The sequence below is a fragment of the Pelecanus crispus genome, chromosome 5 (genome assembly GCF_030463565.1).
Source record: "Pelecanus crispus isolate bPelCri1 chromosome 5, bPelCri1.pri, whole genome shotgun sequence".
Classification (NCBI taxonomy): Eukaryota; Metazoa; Chordata; class Aves; order Pelecaniformes; family Pelecanidae; genus Pelecanus; species Pelecanus crispus.
The window spans coordinates 14,170,174-14,192,615 of NC_134647.1; the positions used below are offsets into that span (position 1 = coordinate 14,170,174).

Here is a 22,442-nt window from a genome sequence, read left to right on the forward strand (position 1 = left end):
GATTATAGCCATGTCACGCTTTTCTGTCAAAGCATCGTATATCACTTTCAGGTGCCCCAGGGTTTCTTACAATGAAGTTTGTATTTGATCTTTCTCTCCTGGAGATGCCATTGAAGGAGGCATAGAGGAGGAAATGCAAGGCGGTGATTGACACCGTATTTGCAGAGCTTCAACTCAGTTATGACCAGAGGTGATCATCTGAACTAGTTTTTCATTCTGCTGGTTTCATGCTAATCTAATTCCAGACTTTTCATCGATTTACCTTTACAAGAGGAAGAAAAATCAGAAATCAGTGATCTTGATTTAAGCTGTGTAGGTTGTCTTCACTGAGTCAGTTGAAAAGTTGCTTCTCCTTACTGTAAAGGAATTGGTCTTTAGTCTGGTAAAATAGGCTTGGTGAATTATATAGGGATGGGTTCTATAGATTCCTTTTGTAGACAGGTTTCTTTCATATCTGAAATATTTTACCTTGGCTTAAATGTGTTGGTTGTATTTGGTTCAGAAGTTGAATTCTTATTCTGATTTAAGTTGTTCATACTTGGTTCAAGATTTAGATACATTGCAGGGAAAACGTAACACAGAATATGAAGTTGATCGCATAATAGCATGCTTTTGAGCTTAGAGATGCAACCATTTTTCAGTCAAACTGCATACTGGCTTCAGTGGCAAAACTGCTTTTGAACAATCCTATGTCATGAGGAAGAACAGAAGAGGGGGGAAAGTGTCTACTGAAGTTGGCTTTGTCCTTGAAGCCGAGAGACTGAATACAGTGTTAGTCTTGCTCTTAAAACAGACTGTAGGAGAAAAGCAGCAAATGCACTTTAAGTGATGCAAACATGGCTGCTCCTAAAGGAGCCTGCTTCCTTTTGAGCTAGTAGGGACATCTGTCACCTGCGCGTTCCTATGAGAGAAATGCTGAGGCAAACAAAGAAAATGGAGTTTGGCAAAGATTGGTTATTGCAGGAGGGAAGACCTGCAAGCGTGTCCTTCAGATACATCAAGCTTTGATTTGCTGCTCAAACTTTTTTCATTTCTTTAATTGTGTTAATTTTTTTTGCATATTTCTGTAGTTAATATATAGTGCCCACTTCTGTTGATGTTACTAATTTTCCCTATTAACCCTTTCCTTATTTTTTTTAATTCGCCTAAAGATGGTACTACCACTAAAACTGAGGGTAAGCAGTCTCTCTGTGTAACTGAGGTGTGTCCACAGTCGTACCACCCTATCTGGTCTCTGTTCTCAAAGTGTTATCTGGTTCTCATCCATGTTCGCTGGTGACCTGCATGAAGTGTTGCATGGTTGTCTTGCTCATTTTGATGCCATGGGGTATTCTTCACTTTCTCTTCGAGCTCCTCCCCACTAATAGGCCCTAGTCTGCTTTTATGACTTGACTTCTGATCAAAGCTGTATGTGGGTCTCCATATTTAAAGCCCTACTTTTGGTTGAAGGTGACCTGCACACAGATTAAAAAAAAACCCAAAACAAAAAAACCCAAAAAACCAACACAGGGCTTGTGTTTTCTTGCTCCACGATGAAGGTTTGCTGTGTTTTTTCCATCCAAAGCTCAGGTCGCAACTGCCAAATGCTTTCGGGAAGAGACTGGGCAGTGAGAGAATTGAATGAGATGATCACATGGCAGAAAAATGAGGACAGTAAACAATGATCTCTAGGGAAGGAATATTTAGTCAACCTCTTTAAACCTGAGCTCTCTCTTTTTGTTGTTAACTGAGATGGCTTACATCTAAGACAGTTGGAGGAAAGGCTTTTTTTGAGAACACTGAGCCTGCTAATTTGGGAGGGTTCCCAGTCTGGTTCTCTGGCTCATTGTCAAAGCTTGTTCTTTATTTCTCTCAAGCAAAAAAGATCACTGGGAAATCACTTTTTTCTGAGGTGGACAGGAGTTGAAAACAAGAATGCCTTCTACACATAATGAAGACACCACACCCCCCAGTAAACCCATTTTTCCTGTTGCAAGTCTCTTTTCAAGGGATCTATTACTGTCTTGTGGGACTGTGCTCGTATCCTTGATGGCTGCTTGTACCTGGATGTCATGTTCTCAGAAGTGCCACTGTGAAGTTGTGTGTTTTTTCCTTACTATTATTGATGCATTGATTTATTATTTAGAGGGAAAGGTCTCTACCATTTTCGGAACTGACACTTAATTGTAGTGCTGAGACATGAACTGGCTCTGCATCATGGGCAAGTGTTTGTGCTTTGATCTGTCAGTGATAAGGAATATGAAGTTGGCCTAAACACCTGTATTTCTAAATCAGTGGCAAATTAGATGAAAGTTCCAGACTGTTGTAATCCTGAGCTTTTTTTATTCATTGCTGACCCTTCTTTTTCTCTTCTTCCTTTCCCCTTGGTTCTCAAACCTTCCTATTTTTGGCTTAACTTTGAAACATTGAAAATTTAATGTTAATTTATGAAATACCCTATGCAGGTCTCAATCCTCTCCTAAGCTGTAATAATATTTGTGGAGGCCTGTTCCAACAGCTGTCCTCTGGAATACCTTTGTTTTTATTTATTAAATACTTTATTGTCATCATGCAAAAGGGTGGGGGTTTTTTGTTTGATTAGGGTTTAGTCCTGTCCCTCTGTCCCCGCCCCCCAGCTACATGGGAAGCAGACTGGATTTGGTCAAAATCTGTAATAGAAACCAGCAAGTCTCCTGGGGGGAAAGATTGTGAGAAGAACTTTCAGAAATGGAGTTTGCCACCCCCCTCATATTAAATACCAGATCGCATCTCTTCCTTTTGCTGTAGGAATCTCTTTTGGGGGGGAGTGGGGATCAGGGAGGATTATAACAATGTGGCATGCTACAGCCAGAGCACTTGAAGGATGAATTTAATCACTGTTTGACTCTTCATCTTTATTTTCCTTTGAGACAGTTAAGGGAAAACCAGGCTTTATTCAGGATTCGGTGTGTTCTGCAGATGAGGGCTGAGAAAGGTCTTCTGCCAGCTCTCTGATCTTGGAGAGCTTGCCAGGAACTACAGGGAAGGCAAAACTTTATATTCTTGACATAAATGTAAAAATTAAGGAGACAGGGGAAGAGAAAAATATCCCTTTGCTCTGGAAATGCCTGTGTGTGCAAGAGACACTCTTTGAACATAAAGCAGTAATTCCATCCACACCCGTGCCCCTAGGTTTTTTTTTTTTGCAGGTCACCAGTAAGTAATTTAAGAGCAAATCTCTGTGGTTTTTTGTGTGTTTCAGCTTGACGTTAAATCTGCAGTCTGGTTCCCATCATGGCTTTCTGTAGCTACAGTGTAAAAGCTCTGCACCTTCCCCTCAGCTGGGAGCCAGCATTGTGCGAACTTGGCAGTTCCCATCTGCTTTGCCCTCAGTTCTCCTCACTGTTTTGTTTTTGAGCCAGGCATCTCAAAACAGGAGCAGGATAGAGTGAGTTATGCCAGTGGCAAGAATACAAGTTAAGAGCTGAGTATCAGTCCCTTGGTTTTAAGTAGTGTCATCCCAACTGACAAATGCTGTTGAAATGCACTTCCTTATGGAAAGGTAGTGTGAGCCTATACACCATTTAAATCTGTGCAGGTCTTCTGCTGTCTCTGTGCTGTGAGGCTGTGTCTTCATGCAATGCACAGTTATGTCTTGATTGCCCAGTTCCTTCATGTATGGGTATCTCTTGAACTTCATTAAGAGCTTTGCAGGCAGAAAGCTTGTAAAATCTAAACCTTTATAGTCCTGATCAGGGCTTTATAGCTAGTGCTATGCAAGAAGCAGTTGTGTGCCCTAAATCCGTGTTTGTTATACCCGATTAAGAGGAGACCTCAGAAAAGTTTCTGCTTGTTTTATCATGAAATGGCTTTTCAAGGAGTATTTAAAACAGGTGCATAATGCTGACTTTCAGTATAGAATAATGGTTTGGAGAGCGTTTCTGTTATCTGGCTGCCTTTTTTCAAAGTGAGCATGAAGACAAGCCCTTCAGATGAGCCTTTCCCAAAAGGGGGAAACATAAATGCTGGTCTCCCCTCTGAAACTGGCAAGTTTAAAATAAAATCAGCAGTTTCTGGAGTTAGTGGCATAATTTTTATTATTCACCAGAAAGGAAATAAATTCTGGATTTATTATAGTTTTCAGATAACAGACCACTCTTTTTGAGCCTGAGTTCGGTTGGACATCTTGAGCTTTACCAAAGGCTTTGGGAGTAACACAAGCTTTATGAAATCACCATTGCTGTTTTCTTCTCTGTTTTAAAGCTCTTCCTTGACCTCAAGGACAAGGAATGATTCAAAAGTTTGACTGAACATGGTATCTTAAATGGAAATGCTCAGGTGGTAGGTTTCCTTGTTCTCTTGGTCCATCCCTTTTCAAGTGCTGACTTGATTTGCCTGTGCTTGTTTGTGTAGGGCAAAGTGGTGCTGGTATTGTTCTCTCAGCCCTCTGCTTTGGAGGGAGTTCTTGTGCAAAACCCAGAGGCACCATATGCTGATGGTTTCCAGTAAGGGTTGAGTGATTCTTGGGGGAAATTACAGTGCAGTATCAGGTCTTATACTAGTATAATGTTGGACATGTGTTAAATATGCATGGAAACGGTACCGTGCTCATTGTAAAAAGTTGTTTACAGATGTATATGTAAAGCATGTTTTTAATTGCTGTGTGCATGTCTCACAGATTTCCACGTGTCATTTAGCAGTGACACAGCTAGGGCTCTTTCAGGAATGCTTTTCTCCAAGTCGTGGAAAACCCAGTGCTGAGTAACCCAAATGCATTAACCTGATCCATGGAGAGACCATTACCATCCCAGTGCTTCCATCTATAATTGTTGTAGGTATCATTATTCACAGCATGGAACTGATTAAACTCAGTTGTGGAGCTGTTCTAGACCATTTCTAGACTATTTGAAAGCAATTTTCCTCAGTGTAATATGCAGGCTGGGTCTCATAAAGCCTGTGTCTGTTCTGAGCACTGGGGATGTAACACAAAAATGTTATCATAGAATCTTCCTTTTCTGTTACTTTAAAAAAAAAAAACCACAAACTCAAACTACTTTCCTAGGTTTAGACATGTTGGACATTTCAAGGTTGATTCTGATCCATTGATTGTTGTAAAAACAGACAGTAACTTTAAAAAATAAACCCAAACCCTCCTAAGCCCCCCTAAATGGTTTCTTACACAAAGCGTTTATATGGAGTCTTTCAAAATACTTTCTGTACCAACAACGTGTCACATGTCAAATTTAGATCAAGGGCTTTTTAATGGAAATATTTTTATGGTTTTTGGAAACTAGTTGGGGCAGTCTTTATCTGTTCCTTTGCTGTGCTGCTGTTGTCAGGATGCAGTAATTCTTTTAAGAGGAGCAGAAAAATAATGGTTATGAAATATGAATTGCTACATCTGCAGTTTGAGCTAGATATGGAAACAAACCCACTTGAAAGCAAAGAAGTTTTGGGAGGGGAGGTGTTTGCTTGAGATTAGCAACAAAAAAAAAAAAGTCTGAATAACTTATTTGATACATTATGTACAGTCTTGCTTGAAATAAGTTCTTCTGTCTGGGGTAGAATCCTTGGGATAAAGCCACACATAGTCCTATGTGCAATTAAATTAACTCTTGGGTGAGAATGCAGACTCTTGCTTGCAGATAAAATCCTTAAAGGAGTGTAGTAGAGATGTTTGTATTGTATAGATAAATTTCTATACATACATGCTGCACTTGGTATTATAATATATATTAAAAACCTTGATATTTTCAAGCCAGACAAATATTGATGCATCTTATATTGCTATAAAGCAAATAGGTTTTGGATATCGTAAGACTAATTTAAAAGTTGTATGTATGTTTGAAGATCAATTAACAGATGAAACATCCCAGATCCTTCTCACAGTTTTCTGTCTCGTACAGATTTGCCTTAAGTAAATTTTGAGTTCCAGTTGGTCATTTTTTGTTTTACAGCTAAAATCTATACTTGGGTAGGAAGAACTTAGAATCTCAACTTCTTTCTTGAAGAGTAGCTTTGAGTTACTTATTTTGAACCATTTGTATGCTGCGAGTAAGATTAATGTATGAAAAAATAAATACATAGTTTTTAAAGTTCAGAAAACAAAACTTTGGAAAGTACACTAATAATTCATGCTTCAAGGAATACATGTAACTGATATCAGATGGCACTTTTTCCTTGTAACTGTGTGAAGAATTTGACCTTGAATTTGAGAGGCATTTTTTTCCCATCATGTTTTACTTTATGCCATGGACTTTAAAAAATAAAGAGCTCCTAGGGTGAGCTGTTACTGTGCTATCACAGTATTTGTACCATTACATCATTTTTGTGTCATGAAGTTCTAGTTTCTGCTATTCCTGTTGTTATTTGCAGAATGTAAGTCCAGTGCAGTGTTAGTTCAAATGCTTGTCAGCCTTTTTAGAAGGATGAGAAAACAGGATCAGTGTTGGGACCGTTCCTCCTGTGCAAGAGCAGTTCTTCATTCCACATTGTTCTGTCTGACACCCATTAGGCCAAAGTCAGTGTGCAAATCTACCAGTCCAAAAGGAAGCAGAATTTTGTTCCTGGGCATTCATTCGTTCAAAAACTGCTGAAGTTGGTAGGAGTCTGTCCACTGACTCTCAGGGGGTTTTGAAACAGGACTGAGCTCTCTATTGCTAATCCTGTTGATAATCACATGTTAATTAAGTTTGGCCCTTTAGTTCGTTTTTCTTTCTTAAACCCCCCCAAAATGGTGTCAGAAGCTCATCTTGGTTTCTCTTTATATATTATTTTAGGCTTTGTATTTGCTAAGGTGGAAGAGTCACTTATTACATAATGTCCCAGTTTTCTCATTGTTCTTAGTCATATGCTGATAAAGAGGGGGAGAGGGGGGGAAGATTAATTTTTTAGATGCAGGAAGAACAGAAAATTTTGAGGATCTTGAGTGGCCTGTGCATAAGAGAAGACATCAGTCCCTTCTTACTCAGTCTTGGCCCATAGACATCACTGGACGTGTTTTCCAATACTGTGTTTTGTGTGTAAAGTTGAATTTCAGCTTGAGTTACTGTCCAGGACTTTCTGCAACACCAAGGCTTTCTGTTAGCTTTCTGGAAGGGTGTAAGTTAATTCCATTACTGGTTCTGAAGCCTGGTCAGGGTTAACTTCTTGTTGTACTGTTTTGTACTCCTGCTGCCACCAGTGATGCCCTCCTGATGTGAGAAATGAAAGGAAGCCTTGAGGCTTCTGACAAGGGCGTGAGGTCTTTCTGCCTCCTTCCCCACGCATGCCTGCTTTGAAGCCTGCGATGGGGTTTGGGGTGCGCACCTTGTGGCAAGTCACACAGTGGCTCTGCTCATCTGCGTGTAGCTGCGTATGTGCCAGACTTGCGAGAGATGGGAATGGACTAGCAAAGAGCTATAGAGCTGTCTCTGGGTTGTGCATCAGGCTGACCATTTGTAAGGGGCAGATAATATCCTAGAGCAGAGGAGATCTGCAGCCTTGCTGGCAGTAAGAAGACCTTAGCAGCCAGTTTAATGATGGAAGCCTCAGCCCAGCGGTGGGTGTGCTCAGAGCTTGCTTGGTTGAGCCAGTAGTTTTTTAAAAAGTGTTTATATTTTCCCAGTTTTTTGCTAATGATTTCTTCTATGTCTTGTCTACAGACAATTGTTTGACTGAGATCTCTGTATCTTGCCTGCTGAGCTATTTTAAAACTAGATACTGGTGGAGAGGTCTGAAGTACAGCTGTCTTCTAGGCTTTTTCCCCTGCAAACAAGTATAGGCTTTCTTAAACATCTCCTTGTCACTTTGTGTCTATCTGAAACTTGCAGACCATGTTATGAATATTTTGAGAGCTCAGAGAAGAACAGAGCTCTCAAGCCGTTCAGCCTGGGCTGCTTGCTATTGTCTTGTCCTGCATGTGTACCTTATGTGAAGTGATTTTTTTTTTTGGGGGGTGGGGCAGGGAGGGGGTAGAGGGGTGGGTAGGTGGGAAGTGTATTATCTCCCTGTTCATATTTCTCTGTGTGCTTATGGTGGAGACAAAGGGCAGGAGATGAATATCTATAACTGGTGGGTGCAGTTGTCTAGACTCTTCTCTTACCTGTTGTGGGGTTTTTTTTCCTTTTATTATTGTGCCTGAAACTTGAAGTCATCCTCTGAATGCAGGAAGGCACTGGCATTAGTCCTGAGAAACAGCTTCAGATTTGGCTGAGAACTGAGTTGTTGAAAAGTGCTAATGGAGGCTTTCTTTGTGTTGCTCTTAATTATCATTTCTTTCCCATTAACTAGAGACAGATAATTGAAGCTTAGCACTGGAAAGAACATTCTGTAGGAGACAGCCGTGCCCCAGGAAGGGGATGAACTGATGACACTGTAAGCTTTTCTAGCTCAAACTTCTGTGGCTTTTTCATGAGGAAAGGATAGAAAAAGGATCAAGAACACTTTGAGACTTTATATCCATTCTCTGCTTAAATAAAGAGCAGACACACAGAGTAATTTTTCCACAACGTTAATTGTGTTAAATGGGACGCTCTGTTACAAGTAAAGTTACACTGATCTTGGGATAAATATGAGGGATCTGTAAACAGCATGGAAAACTCAATGAGCCTGAAATAAAAGTGTTATCAGACTGCACTGACAGACTCTCGCAGGAGTGCACGCCAGCCTGCACATGTAGAGCAGGATATAAAGCACTGAACTGCTAATTGGAACTCCCAGCAATGGAATTTGTGGGGGTATCTATCACATCCGTCTCTGAAAGAGTGATCACCTTGTCAGAAAGTAATAATTTGATATAGAAAGCAGCATTTAGGAGGCTGAAATTTTTGTTGTTGATCCTTTGTAAAGAAGCTACTGTAGAACACAGGCAAAGGCTATAGAGAGGCGATATTTTTTAATTAAAGCAGCTGATAGCATTACACAAAGCAAAGAAGTTTTTGGACTCGTGGACAGTGACTGTTTCCACTCTCTGCCTTGCATCTCAGCCAGTATAATGAAAGATGTTGCCTCCCCCTGTAAAATTTTTCTTTCGTACCCTGGTTAATTGTGTGTATAGCAATCCTCCAAGCATAGAACAGCATGTTAGACACTGCTGCTGCCTTTGGAAGAAACCTATTGACAGTCTGATCGTCTTTGCATTCCTCCAGGTCGCATTCGTACAAGGAGACAGAGCTCTGGCAGTGCCACAAGCGTCACCTCAACGCCTGCTGATACCCGAGGCCGCAGCCGGGCTAAAGTAGTTTCCCAATCCCAGCGTAAGAAGTGTTTTATTTCTGGGGGAGCAGAACAAATAGTTATTAATGCGTTTCTTTTGAATTGTAGTGGCATCAGCTGAGGATTGGGCTCACTTCTGCTAATCACGTTTGGACGTGTAACAAAACGAATCGCCCCTCAGCCACTGTGTTCTCTTGCTAACAAATAGGGCCCCAAATCTGAGTGCTTAGTTACTGCCTTTTTTTACCAGTTGTGCAGCAGAATTTCATGTTGCTGTGATGTGTAGAACTAAGTAACTTGCACTGGGTCCCACTGAGACACCCTCTGTGTCTGTAGCTGATTGCTGTCCTGGGTTCTTGCCCTGCCAAGCTTCTCCTGCTTATGTGACTGTATTTCTGTATGTGTAACACGTGCGCTGTCTAAAGTTAATGGGATTTGGCATCAATTTAAAGTAGGACATTACCTATTTTGTGTAGATAGGGGGGGAGAAGGTTCTGCTCTCTGATCCACATGACACATCTGCGCTCCCTGGCAAGGCATGGTTTTCCCCCAGGAGCCATACATACAGTGCTGCTGCATATTTGCCATGTGTATCTAAGGAGAATTTTGTCACTCAAACCTTAACAGGTATTGGGGGGAGGGAGAAGGCCACTCATGTTTTGAGGACCTTCAAGCTGTGGGTAAGAGGAGATGGGGTTTGTTGAGAGACCTGTTTGTTCTGAGGACCTGTCTTGCTTTGTACTCCTACTTAAAAGCCCTTCTTTGTTCATTGCTTTGCTCTGTCATGCTGGAAGGATGGGGAAGCAGTTTATAGCATTGTATTAGGCTGGGAGAGCTGAAGAGAGAAGTATTATATTCAGGATGGGGCCAAATGGAAATCTTTAAATTGAGGTCATGAAGGAATTTGGGCTTTGGTATGCTGATCTAAATTGATTTCTTCAGTTTTGAACCTAAAACTGATCCAAAGACAGAAATGACCTTTTTTCCTAAACTTAGTTTAGTGAAAAATTATCAGACCAGATGAGACAAGTCTCAGAAGTATTTAAAGAATAGTTGAGTATCCAAAGGTTTTATGGGGTTACTTTTTTTATAGAATGTCTTATGAAGCTTTAGGATGGTCACATCTGAACCTGCTCCCTTGGTCTAGTTTGCTGAATCCTGATTCCAGCCTAGCCCAACCAGATGTGATCTTTATCCTCAAGTCAAACATTGCATGAAATAACTTACAAATTCAAATACAATATGGTCACAGGACCAAATTCTCCCTGCCCACACAGTGGATAACCCTGTTGCAATTTTGCAGGCCAGGCTGGGGTGTAATTTGGAGCAGAACTTGGGTCTCAGTGTTTGTTGACATTTAGCTAAGAAGCGGAACAATCTGGGGAAATTGTTAGTCACATCTGCATGTTAACTCACTGCATTTTGCAGAGGCTTTAGAAATGACATGTTTGTGAATAAATCTGTCTGTATTGTGTATAGCATCAACAGCATGCTGAACGCTGTATTGTCTTGCTGTCTTTTAATCCACTTTTTGCCTGTCCTTTGGTCTGCCCTCATAATCAAGGATCCAGATCAGCTAATCCTGCTGGTGGTAAGAAACGTTTTCCCTTTCTTGCTTTCTTACGTTATTTCCTTCATGTTTAACTGCTAAGCTTTTAGCTTCCTTCACTGTCTTCTAACTATGAGACTTAAAAAGCATTTTCTTAAAGTCATAAATCCAAATGTGTATGGCAAGTGATTTTGCTTTCTCATAGTAATCAAACATGGTAAGCATATTGAAGCTGGCTCATTGCTGCAGCTTAAACTGCATGTGCTAAATTCTTCTTCCAGTTACTTCGGTGTAACCCTGCTGACATCAGTGAGATTGCAGCAGTGTAACTGAGAGGAGTATTGGCTTTCAGAGTGTGGATGCTGGGTCACAGGTGTTCTCACTTTTTGGGGAGGGGGCGAACCAGCACCACATACAGTATTGGAGTATATGATTTGATTGATTCAGAAATGTTTTGGCCAAGAAATTGCAGGGGGCAGGTAAGTTAAACTAATACATGTGTTATGGTATTGTCCATCAAATTAATAGAATTGCATATCTTCTTAAATTAAGACAGAAGAACAGCCTTTAACTCTGCTAATCGTAACAGTATCTGGAACTGAAATTTTTCTGAGAAGTGTAGATACTTTTCAGAAAGAAACCAACATGAATATTGGTTCAGAATGTGAGTTTGCCAAGTATGTTCTTGTAACCTTTTCAAATAAAGTTTTCCTATCTGTTTTAGCAAACAAATAGAACATCAGGAATGGTAATATCCGCAGCAAATTTTCAGTGACTTTTATATACCTGAAGAAGCAAAAAAGAGTCTTGAAACTAATCTTACTCTCAGTTCTTTGGGGTTACCTTTAAGCTAGCATTAGTTAATTTTCAAACAACTTAGCAAATGAAGATCCACAGAAGAAAGGAAAAAAAAAAAAGTGTTATTCAAACCATTGAGTTAGCAAGATTATTACAGATAGAAGTGTCTACTGCAACTGGAATGTAAATAAGCAAATAAATTTTGGTTAGTAGACTGTCTTGCAGACAACACCACTTAGAAGAAATGTGAACCTGCCATGGACTATTCAAACAGACAGGGAAAAATAAAACAAGCCAGCTACTCAACTCACTAAAAATTTTGTCCAGCTGAAAAACAACTAAATAGTTCAGCTTTAACCAGTCAGACCCAAGTAATCCGGCATCTTTACAAATGTGACAGGCTTACTTGGTTTACCCTTTATTGTGCTGATCTGCTGCTATTGAGATTTTTTTTTTTAATTTTCATTCACTGAATTATTGCAGAAAAGTAATGCCACCACTGCAGTGTAGCATGAAGATGCCTGAGCTACCTTGCAGCAGGTTACCTGTGCCAGAAGCCAGCTTGCTGCAGCACAGCGCTCCACACAGGCTAATTAGTGTTGCTTCTTGAGGAGGTGAAGCACCCTGTGAATTCCATGCTGCTGCAGCAAGGCTGCTCCTGGCACCTCCACAAGCTCACGTAAAGCCAGCGGGGGTATTCATACACTGCTGTGTCTGCTTTGGTCTTGATCCCAACTGGGCAGTGTGGTTCATATAGGCAGGGTTGCTGATGTTGGTGTTTATTGTCCATGGGCTTTCCTCAGTCTTCCTCAAAAGCCCATGGGGAACACTCCCATTAGTTTACCGAGTGATTTGGATCAAATTCTTAGAGCTGATTGCGTTCCGGTTTTTCTGTCAGAGTACTGAAAATCTTGGGGGGTTTTAATTGTTTTTCTCCTTATTTCTGGTTCTCTTCTAGCTGGTAGCCGGTCTAGTTCTCCGGGTAAGCTGTTAGGAAGCGCCTATGGTGGCCTGAGTGGTGGAACATCCAGAGTCCAGCCGGTGCCATCATCTGCAGAGAAGCGCAGCAAGATCCCTCGGAGCCAGGGATGCAGTCGAGAGACAAGTCCCAACAGAATAGGGCTAGGTAAGAATAGTCATTGCAGTGACATGCTGACCGGCGTGCTTGAAGGAGAGACTTTCCTGTTGACTAGGAAACTGTTTACATGTTACTGTTATTCTTATTGTTATTCTGAATTTTTCAGCTGGCAAGTTAATATGATTATGGTTTGTAGGAGAGTAATTTTAATTTTCCAGGTTGAGCTATAGTTTCCAAGTAGGCCTAAAGATGTCATGAGATGCCTTCTTTTTGAAATTCAAGATGAGTGATGTTATTAGATCAGAAAGCAAAAACAGTTGTCGTGAATAGCGACCACAGCAAAAATACCACATTTGGCATCAGCAGCTTAGTCCTAAAATAAGTTGAGCAATCTTTACAGTCAATTGGAGTCAAGGGCAAAGAGCACCTTCTTGGATTATTTTAGAAATTTTGCAGCTTAAATGGTTTGTTTCTCTTGATGTCTTGGAGCCACTCTCTTAGATGGCATTTTACACTTATGCTTTAATTATTCCGCTTCCAATATTCTTGTCTTGGTGACTGTTACGTAAATATTGTATAATAGTTTTTATTTTCAAATTTATCAGCAGACTCGTGTTTTTAAGTCAGGTGAGTAAGTGTCATTATATATCAACCTTGTGTATCTGAATTGAGGTGAAAAGGTATTCAGTGTGCTGTCTCAACAAGTAAATATTGTTTTCTTTCTTAAATGGAAATGTTTTCAGAAGTTTGAAGCTTATGTAGAGGAAGAACACTTAATAATACTGTTACTAAACTATTTTATATTTCCAAGGAATTTACTAGTAGGTTGAAATTGATTGAAATTATATCCTTACTGTTGTCAATTAAATTTTTAACTATTGCCTTAGCAATTGTATTTTAAATTTAAGCTACCTTTCTATTTAGAGTATGCTGTTAAGAGAAGTATCTTATTCATTCTTCAAGTATATATACTGAAATTAATTTAAAGCACCTGAGTGCGTATGCTATTATGGTTCATAAAAATATTGCATGTTTGTGATTATTTTTCCAAATTCAGTGTTCTTCTCGTGTCTGATCTATTTTTTGGCCTCTGTATGAATATATGGTGCTTTTCTGTTCATTGGTTTTTAAAATGTAAAGTGCCTCCCAAGTATTTGAGGTGATTGTTCTGCTGACACTCTGCAGAAGAACATTGTTTTTAGGAGGAAACAAAGAATGATGGATAGTACCATCACATACGCTTAAGCTGATAATCACATTATGTGGTCTGATTTGAAACAGTCTTGAGCATCTGAAGGGAAATTGCTGTGTGTAGGAAAAAATAAAAAATAAATAAATTCCTCACTCTTGGGTTGCCTGCTTTCAGGTATATTATGGGAGCCTTGAATTCTTTTGAAAGTGTAATTTGTTACCTCATTGCTCTGAAGTGCTCCCTGTGAACAGAGTCAGTGCTTGTTCTTTGGGAGTGGGAGAGAGCTCTGACAGATTTATCGGATGTGTGGTTTCCACCCATCCCTGTCCCCCTGGTTGATGGCTAAAGCCTGTTCTTTCGGGCTGTCATGGGAGCAGGAGTGTCTCACACTTGTGGAGCTTTTAGCACTTAGTTGCAGAAATTGTGTCTTCATTGGATCTTGAAAATGGTGATATTGCCTTAGATGGAGACAGCTTTTGAGCTGTCATCTTTATACCATTATTCCGTTGTATTTATTACTTTATAACATAGTAGCTAACAGTATTTTATGCTTTCTTACTGTGATGCTTCAGTCCATATCCTTCCTTGACACTTTTTTCATTTGTTCATGTCATTAAATAGACTCCCACTCACCTTGGTCCTTAAAGATGTTGATAGACTTTTTCAGAGTCTGATTCAAGAAGGTGCTTCAGCACACATGACATCAAATGTACATGCGGTACTTTAAGCTTTGTGGATTTATGTATTCGACACACATGTGTTTATCCCATGGGCTGAAACATCCCTTGAGTCTGTGGTCACGTAGCAGTGCAGCGGGTGTTGATCTATCATGCAGATCAGGCTGTTAGAAATGGGTAATTCCTGGATCCTGTTCATAACTCGTCCATTGACTTGTGTAGTTTTTGCAGGGGTGACTGGGAGTTGCAGCCAGACCAACGCTGTGTGCACAAGAGTGAGCACAAGGAGTGTGGGTCCCTGCATGCAGTTGGGCTTTATACAGGAACCATCCGCTGGACTCTTTCTGGCCCTTCTGGGGCAGTGGCAAGCTAATAGACCCTCTGCATGTGGATGCCCGTTAGCACCAGTACCTTGCTGCTAGCTTAGATTTCCATGATGACCACAGGTATCGATGAAGTACGTTCCTTCTGTATGCTGGAAACCTTGAAGTATCTTGTTTTCCAAGAGGCAGCACAGTGAGGCACATTTGACATGCTGAGGTCCTGTGTGGTCACCTGTATGGATCTGCTCTGTGGCACTTTTCAGTTTTAAGCTTGCCTTTGCTGTCTGCTCAGCAGAGATTTACTAGTGGCGATACCCTGCTGGGGAAGGAGGAGTATAATCCACTTAATCTCGAGCTTTTCTTTGGGCCCCTTGAAGGAGATCCCCTCAAAAAAAGGGGGATGTTCATTTCCCGTGGATTGGACGTCTATGTACTTGAATTTAATTCGGTTGGATGCTCAGCAGATCATGTGGCACACTTGGATCTGAAAGGAGTGAGAGATTTGAGATTGTCATTCTCCAGAGAGAGGAGCAGGCAGAACTGGTTATCAGTTTCATGCAGCAGCACTTTTTCTGTTGGGGTTATGCTGTGTGTGTTTATCATAAAGCTGAAGGCAGTTTTTGACTTGCCTCTATTGGGTGTACCTGACTGCAGAGCTTTCCGTTTGGCTTTTTTGGCAGCATTTACAGGCTCTTTAAAATGCTTTATTGATGTAAAGGAAGTGTCTGCTGATATTTAGTCTTCACTTAAGAATCATTAAAAATCATACTCTAATGAAATACAGGTTTCTTCCAAGTGGTGGATTGGTAAACAGGGGCACTGTCAAGTTCTGCTGGTGGCGTTTGCATCTGTTGGGTTCCACTGGTGTAGGACAGCCTGGTAGTGTGTTTTAATAATGGTGTGAACTGTATGCAACTGATCTGCCTTTCCAGATGAAATTGGTAAAACTTAGATGTATAGGACACATCTCAAAAGTTGGGACTTTACTGAAAACAACCCACCCTTGTCCTGTCCTAGGCTCTCAGTCCAGAGCTGGCTGTGGGCACACTGTCTGCTTTCATCCTGCCTACTCCTTTTAATCAATTTTGCTACCCATTTACTTAATTTCTGTCCAACTTTTGAGGGTTGGGAATTCTGAAATTGAGACTTATGTCTGTCTTTGCTGCCTGCACTGCAAAGACAGGCTGTGACAGTACAAGAGACTCATCTCAATGACAACACTGCTGGTCCTAACTGCTGGCAGTGCCCGAAGAAAAGACTCTGAACAGGTGATATCCAGTCTTCCCTACATGACACAGTAGTAAAAATGTGGGGCAGGTGCCTGGGAGTCCACAACAGATTCATCATTCAGTTCTTTCAATCCATTCTTTTTTTCCTTGCTTTTGTATTTGTTATCCAGTAACATGCGAATCTTTTGTTTTACCATTACTCATGAAGTACCCAGGGTTTGGTTTTGGGTGCTCAGTACATTCAATATTGTGCTTTGTCTGTGGCATTCTCCTACTGTTCTCAAGCAGTTAAAGTGCATTTTGTTCATACTTCATGCTGCTGCTGTTAGCTGTTATGGAAGGAGAATGTACTGTGTGCATCTGGTTTTTGTGGGTTTTTTTTCCTAATCATTCACAGCTCTCCCTCTCTAAAGAGCCTTTGCTAGTTTTAGTAAGGTTGTATTATAGAAAAGATTGACAGATCTTCTCTACTTAAGAGAAATGACTGCTTGTGCAAACCTGATATGAAGGCTGCCATTATTTACATATAAGCATGAGACCCAAGAATGAGAAGTTTGGTTCTAGAGAGTCCTCGATTTCAAGCAAGTATTTTTGTGGAAGACTTTGGAGTGTTACTTTCACCTGTAGTTCACCTGTCAGCTTTTTTCCTTGTACATTTGAGGTGGGTTTATTGTACTCATGGACCCTAATTTCATCTAGTTCATATTATTTAGTCTGTCTTATTTATTATAAGACCATCTAATTCACTCAGAAGTTTTAGACAGTATGGTGATCTAATCAACCTGGTGAGTAGCTCATCTTGTATTGTCTGACATCAAAGTTCAACCATCAGAACCATTAATTTATCTGAGAGATGAGCTAGGTTTTGCAAAACTGGGAAGGATTTGACAAAGAATCTGGCAGTAGTCTATATTTGAATTTTAAACCTAAATATGAAGGTTTCTATTTTGTTCTGTACTGCTTGAAAGGATTCTAATAGATCCAGTGTATATGAGCCCACAGAAGCACTGTAGGGGAACTTTATTAGCTTGAGTCTAGGCATTTAAGTTCCATATACAAACCAATAGAGCTTTATAAGAATATATATATCCCATGAAGCATGCTAATAGCACTATTTTTATAAATACAAGGATACTTTTAAAGTATCAGTAATAAAGCAGGTTCATGTTATGTATGAGAAAATTCCTTAAAGACTTTTCCTGAACACTTAAAATATGCTGCTGCCTTTTCAAAACAGCAAAGGAATTCCCTCTTTAGTCATTAAATTCTTCAAGGAAAACTCATGACAATTATCTTCTCTTCTTTTACCTAAGAAAACATTGTATTCTCTACCGGGCATAAAGCTTATTAAATAACTTTCTGCAAATCTCTTTCATAGCAAAATGACACAGAATTTGCAAATCAGGTTTTAAATACCTAAAATGCTCATTTTATAAAATCATAAAATTCAAATCCTTGATGTTAAGCAACCTTCTAAGGGCTTAGCTCTTTTTTCCTACTTGGACGAAACTTCAGCTAAAGTCAGTGGGATTGCTTTTTACTATGAAAGCAGCCTAATCTTGTATCTTCTAATTTGCATTTGGCCAAATGAAGAGTGTGCATATGATGAGTTCCCATGAACACAGATGACAGGCAGGAGCCTTAATAGGCTGTTGGAGATCGAACGCTTGATAGCTGCCAGACCAAAGATAGGAGTCTTGTTGATGTAGGGTTTTGTCAAAGTAAAGAATATAGTTTAAAGTTCCTCCTATGTGCACATATGTCTCAATCTGTGTGCATATAAAACCATAAATATAAGGTTTTAGAAGTGTTTGAGGAGCAGAAGTTAGCTTCTGTTAAAGATCTGAAGCTGCTGCTGTCTTAAAATTCAAACCACTTTTTAACCTGTCTTTCAAGTATTTGGGTTCTAAATGCTTTTTCCCAGTGTCTTTCATTGGAGAAAAAGATCTCTGCAAGTCTGTACAGTACACCTTTTTTTCCTTAGGATATTTGTTCATGGCAAAAGTATCCTTGTGAAAGACAAGTCTATGTAAAAATAGCATATTGGTATTGTGACTACTTTTAAAAATTTTGACCTGGTTAAAAACGCTGCTGTTTTGTTCCAGAACAGTGTTTATCTTATAATTAAGGAAAAAATATTCCAGAAGGGTTTCTTTTAGCCTCATCTGTTTTGCATGTTTTGTAACAGTAGAGCTCCCCTAAATGATTGAAGATTCCTGCTCTACTTGAATAACAAAACTTGAATCGCTTCAGAAAAAAGCAGACTGTCAACCAGACATTTAATGCTGCTGAAATTTCACATCACAAACACAGCTCAGCATGTAAGGTAGTTGGTTTGTAAAGAGCCTGAGCAGGCTGCTGCAAATTATAATTACTAATGTAATAATTACCGTAACTAACAGAAATGTGACTTGACTTTGAGCTTTCTGTCCTCATTAAACTTGTTCACCTTCTCTGAAACTCTCCATGCTGCATGCTAGCACGGAGCAGTCGTATCCCCCGACCCAGCATGAGTCAGGGGTGCAGCCGTGATACCAGCCGTGAAAGCAGTCGAGATACAAGCCCTGCTCGGGGCTTTCCTCCACTTGGTGAGTACATGTAGGCATTGGAGCTTTAAGGGTCAATATTTTTTTTCCTTTCTCCCTTGTTCTGATTGCCCTTTCAAGACACTGCCAGGTGGAATGAGCTTATTTCCTGTCCTCTGTTGGGTTCCTGACACGCTCCCCATTTCCAACCCTATTTCCCTTCTGTTTTCTTCTGCATGCTTCAATTCTGGTTCTCAGCATTTCACTGTTAGCAGGAAAACAGTTTGGTTTAAACTTTTGTAATTTTTAGTTTCATTAAATGAGCTTGTTACAGGGCTGCTGTGCTTCACTTTACAGCACTGATGGAAATCTACGGGAGAGCAAGCCTCTGTTTTCTAGGTCACAGTGAAGCACTTGTCAGTAGCATTGTACCCTGTTGTTGAGTGACTTTAATTATTCATGATCTGATTTTCTTACAGCTAGGTACAGTAACTATATCGTTTCTATACTAAATCGTCCAATAGAGATAGAAGCTCTTTTTTGTAGAGGTTTTACATGACATTGTCAATCATCAGTTAACAAGTTGCACATGCCATTTTGTAGGAAACTTTTTCAGGCAGCCTAAAATCATGGAAAGGCTGAGGTTTTAAAGGAGCATCATTAATGTGCAACTTAAGTGTACAGTACAAATAGAAAATCTGATTACACTTAACCACATGCAGAAGTTTTTCTGCGCAATGCTGAAAACAGCAGGAGAGTTAATGTTTCTGATCAAATACCATATCACATATTCAACCAAATACATTACTTGTTGTATGAAAGACTTGTTTGTCATCTCAGACATAGTTGATCTCCAGGCCTTCTTCATTTATGTATAATTTCATAGCTGTGCATGTGGTATTAGAAGTGAGAAAGAAGCTTTTGCAAACTTCATCAAGGCTGAAGAATGGTATTACAGGATCCGTTTTGTGTGTAGTGACAAAATACAGGTATATGATGTAGAGTGTAAGTGAAACATAGCATTTTGGGCTTAATTCTGCAACTTTAACTCAATAGTGAGAAAAGGTTATGAAAAACAGATGGGCAAAATTTTCCTGTTTGGTTGTCATGAATATACTGTACTTTAAATAATCTTTTAAACTTACGTAGATGTTGTCAGTATTGATTTGGCTATCAGTGCAGAGGCTGGTTGTTTTCATCCGTATGAAATCATTGGCAAAAATCCCATTGATTTCAGTGGTGTAGAGTGGAATCTTCAAGTTAACATTAGAGAGGCTTTTGGGTTCAGAACTCCATTATTCTGAGCTATAGTGAGCTATAAAATAATGTATTTGCATTATCTGTAATATCTCAATTTTTGGTGAAAAATGGGAGGAGTTCAACTTAGCATTCAGAACTTGGTTCATAGCTCTTTGAGATAAATAGATGAACTTTTTATTGGTGAAATGAAGATGATTTGATACGAGAGCTATAAAGGGATAGTAGATATGCAGCTAGGTCGTTTTTATAGTTACCTGCCTAGCTTCAATTTTGGATGAAGCTTTTTTCTCCAAAGTGTATAAGCAGGCTGGATTTCAGGGTTAACTCGTCAGTGTTCTATGTTGTTGTGCTGTGTTTTGTTTATTGTCTTGAAAATACTTTAATTGAAATACTGTTTTGAGCCCTTGTTCTGCAAAATAAATGCAATGTTCCAGAAGCACAGTTGGTGTGAGTTTGGTACACCACCACCACGGCCGATTCTGACTCACACACTGACTAGAAAATTTCAGTTACAGATGTCTATTACACTTACAAACTTTATTGTGGGCAGAGGGTCATTTCATTTTAGCTTATGATATTTAATTACCTGAAGACTAATGCATTTCTAGAAATACATTGTTTATTAAATCATTAAGGTAATGCGGGGAGGAAGTATCAATGTAATAGTCACCCAATACAGTTGTTATCCTAATGTCTTTTTTTCTTGTGTTTTCATTGAAATGCTTTAATCTCAAATATGTTCATGAACTTGTTAATTATGTACTGTGTAATTCATCTGAAAGATTTATACATGTCAATTTAAGCCAAAACAATATGATTCTATTACAGTATTTCTAGAACCCAGTTAATCTTACAGTAATGCTAAGATTATATCCTACTGTGCATGGTCTATTTTTGCTCATAAAGATTAACTTGTATAGTAGTGAATTATACTTAAGCTAGCTAAATGACAGGATTCTTGCATTTAACAGTATTATGGCCAATGTCAACACTGACAATCCTGACCTCACAAATTGCTCTGCTTTGTTTTGGGGCTGCTGTGCAAGCGTGCATGTCTGTGCGCCAAATGTCTTGCTTCCTAAGTTAGGAAACACCAGTGAAGAGTCACTCTACGCTCAGCCTCCTTTCAGAGATGTGGGGTTTTTTTTGGTTTGGTTTGGGTTTTTTGGGTTATCTTTTTGTTATTCCTGTTTCTTCATGGGCCTTGATCTTGCAGTGACGTCCACGGGGGCACAGCGGATGGCTTGGGAGAAAGCAATTGTGAACTCAGAGTCTTAATTGTGAGGTTCAGTCCATGATCCTGCACTGATCCTGCAAACCGTTCATGGGTTACAGTGTCAGTGGGATTGTTCTCTTGAATAAATGCATGTGTTCTCTGTAGTTAAAGACCACATTGCATATTCTGTATAGCTTTTCATCAAGCTCTCACAGATGAGGATAAAACTTAGATTTTATTTTTCTCACTTTCCTATTTTATTATATTTGTATTTGTGTTTATGAATGCTTTGCCTTAAACAGAAGACTTAATTTTTCTACTGCACACGTATATGCATAATTGACAAAGCCTGTTTGTATTAGAAGGTGATTCTGCTTTATTTTTTCAGTTTCTTGACAGTACTAGTAATGATGTTAAAGCAACAAGGCCTTCAGTGAGTCTGTGGTGATGAATTGCTCAAATGAGCAGTCAGTTTCTTGGGTCAGTTGCTTTGAGCTAGGTGAGCATGTCATTGCTAGACACAGGGAAAACCTCTTTAGAAAAACTAAATTTCTGTAATTTGGAAATGGCTGCACCAGCTTTCCATTTGCTTTCATAAAGAACTCACCTTTATGCTGAATCCAAGAACTGAAAACCTCTCCAAAGGCATTTTGTGATTCATGTGCTGCTGACAACTGGGAATTGAAGTGGGAGCTATATTTGGCTTCAGCTCTTCTGCACACAATAGCGTGTGCTCCGTTGCTATTAACAATTTGTGTACATGTGGTGTAATTCTAGATAGGTGTATGATGTGCACATTCAGAATACCTGTGCGTGTACGTATTTAGATTCAAGAAACATGTATGCAAAATCTGTTAAAAGCAAGAGACTTTTGGTAGTAGCAACAGCTACGATATGTGCGTACATGTGTTTACGTGGAAAAGCAGCCCAACCCAAACACCTATATGCAGTGGTTGGCTGACCTCCCTGTATGACTCTTTCTACTTCTGTGGTTACTCGTTCTCTTTGTTAACGTTGGTTTTTTATGCATAGGCTAGAATGTTGTGGAAAAACACCTGCAAGCACAATTCCTAACCATTCATCATGGCTTTACTTTGGGGTTTAGATCAGACACATCTAAACCCTGCTCTGTAGTTATGTGCTCCATGTTCTCATGTGGCCGTCTTCCAGATCTGTGGGTCTGGAACGTGACTGATGTGCACTGGGTTTTTTTGCTGAACTGCACTGGGTTTGGGACTATTACAAATGAGTTTTGTCATGCATCGTGTTTACGGTCATGGGGGAGAGGGGGGGGAAGCTACAGATGGAGGCGTCGCTGTGGGGCTTGCACTGTATCTGTTATGCATTCATATACAGCGTCATTTCCCTGTCACTATGAAACACCTTTACCGGTAGCGGTCACACGCATCCCCTTTGGATTGTGGCATTTTCTGTCTCTGGTT

At 39.8% G+C, this 22,442-nt stretch overlaps 1 protein-coding gene across 9 annotated transcripts in view; it reads left to right on the plus strand.

Annotated features, from left to right (window-relative positions):
• Positions 1-22,442, plus strand: part of CLASP1 (cytoplasmic linker associated protein 1) — a 167,608-nt gene that overhangs the window by 86,121 nt on the left and 59,045 nt on the right. For 3 of the 9 annotated variants that reach the window (XM_075710057.1, XM_075710060.1, XM_075710058.1), the window contains exons 19-22: positions 9,087-9,194; positions 10,718-10,744; positions 12,459-12,626; positions 18,480-18,587. In XM_075710057.1, the coding sequence (XP_075566172.1) occupies positions 9,087-9,194; positions 10,718-10,744; positions 12,459-12,626; positions 18,480-18,587 (411 nt within the window). Of the gene's footprint in view, positions 1-1,151; positions 1,176-1,731; positions 1,751-2,227; positions 2,260-9,086; positions 9,195-10,717; positions 10,745-12,458; positions 12,627-18,479; positions 18,588-22,442 lie in introns of all 9 variants that reach the window. The other 6 variants (XM_075710065.1, XM_075710062.1, XM_075710063.1 and 3 more) reach the window with 4 other exon arrangements.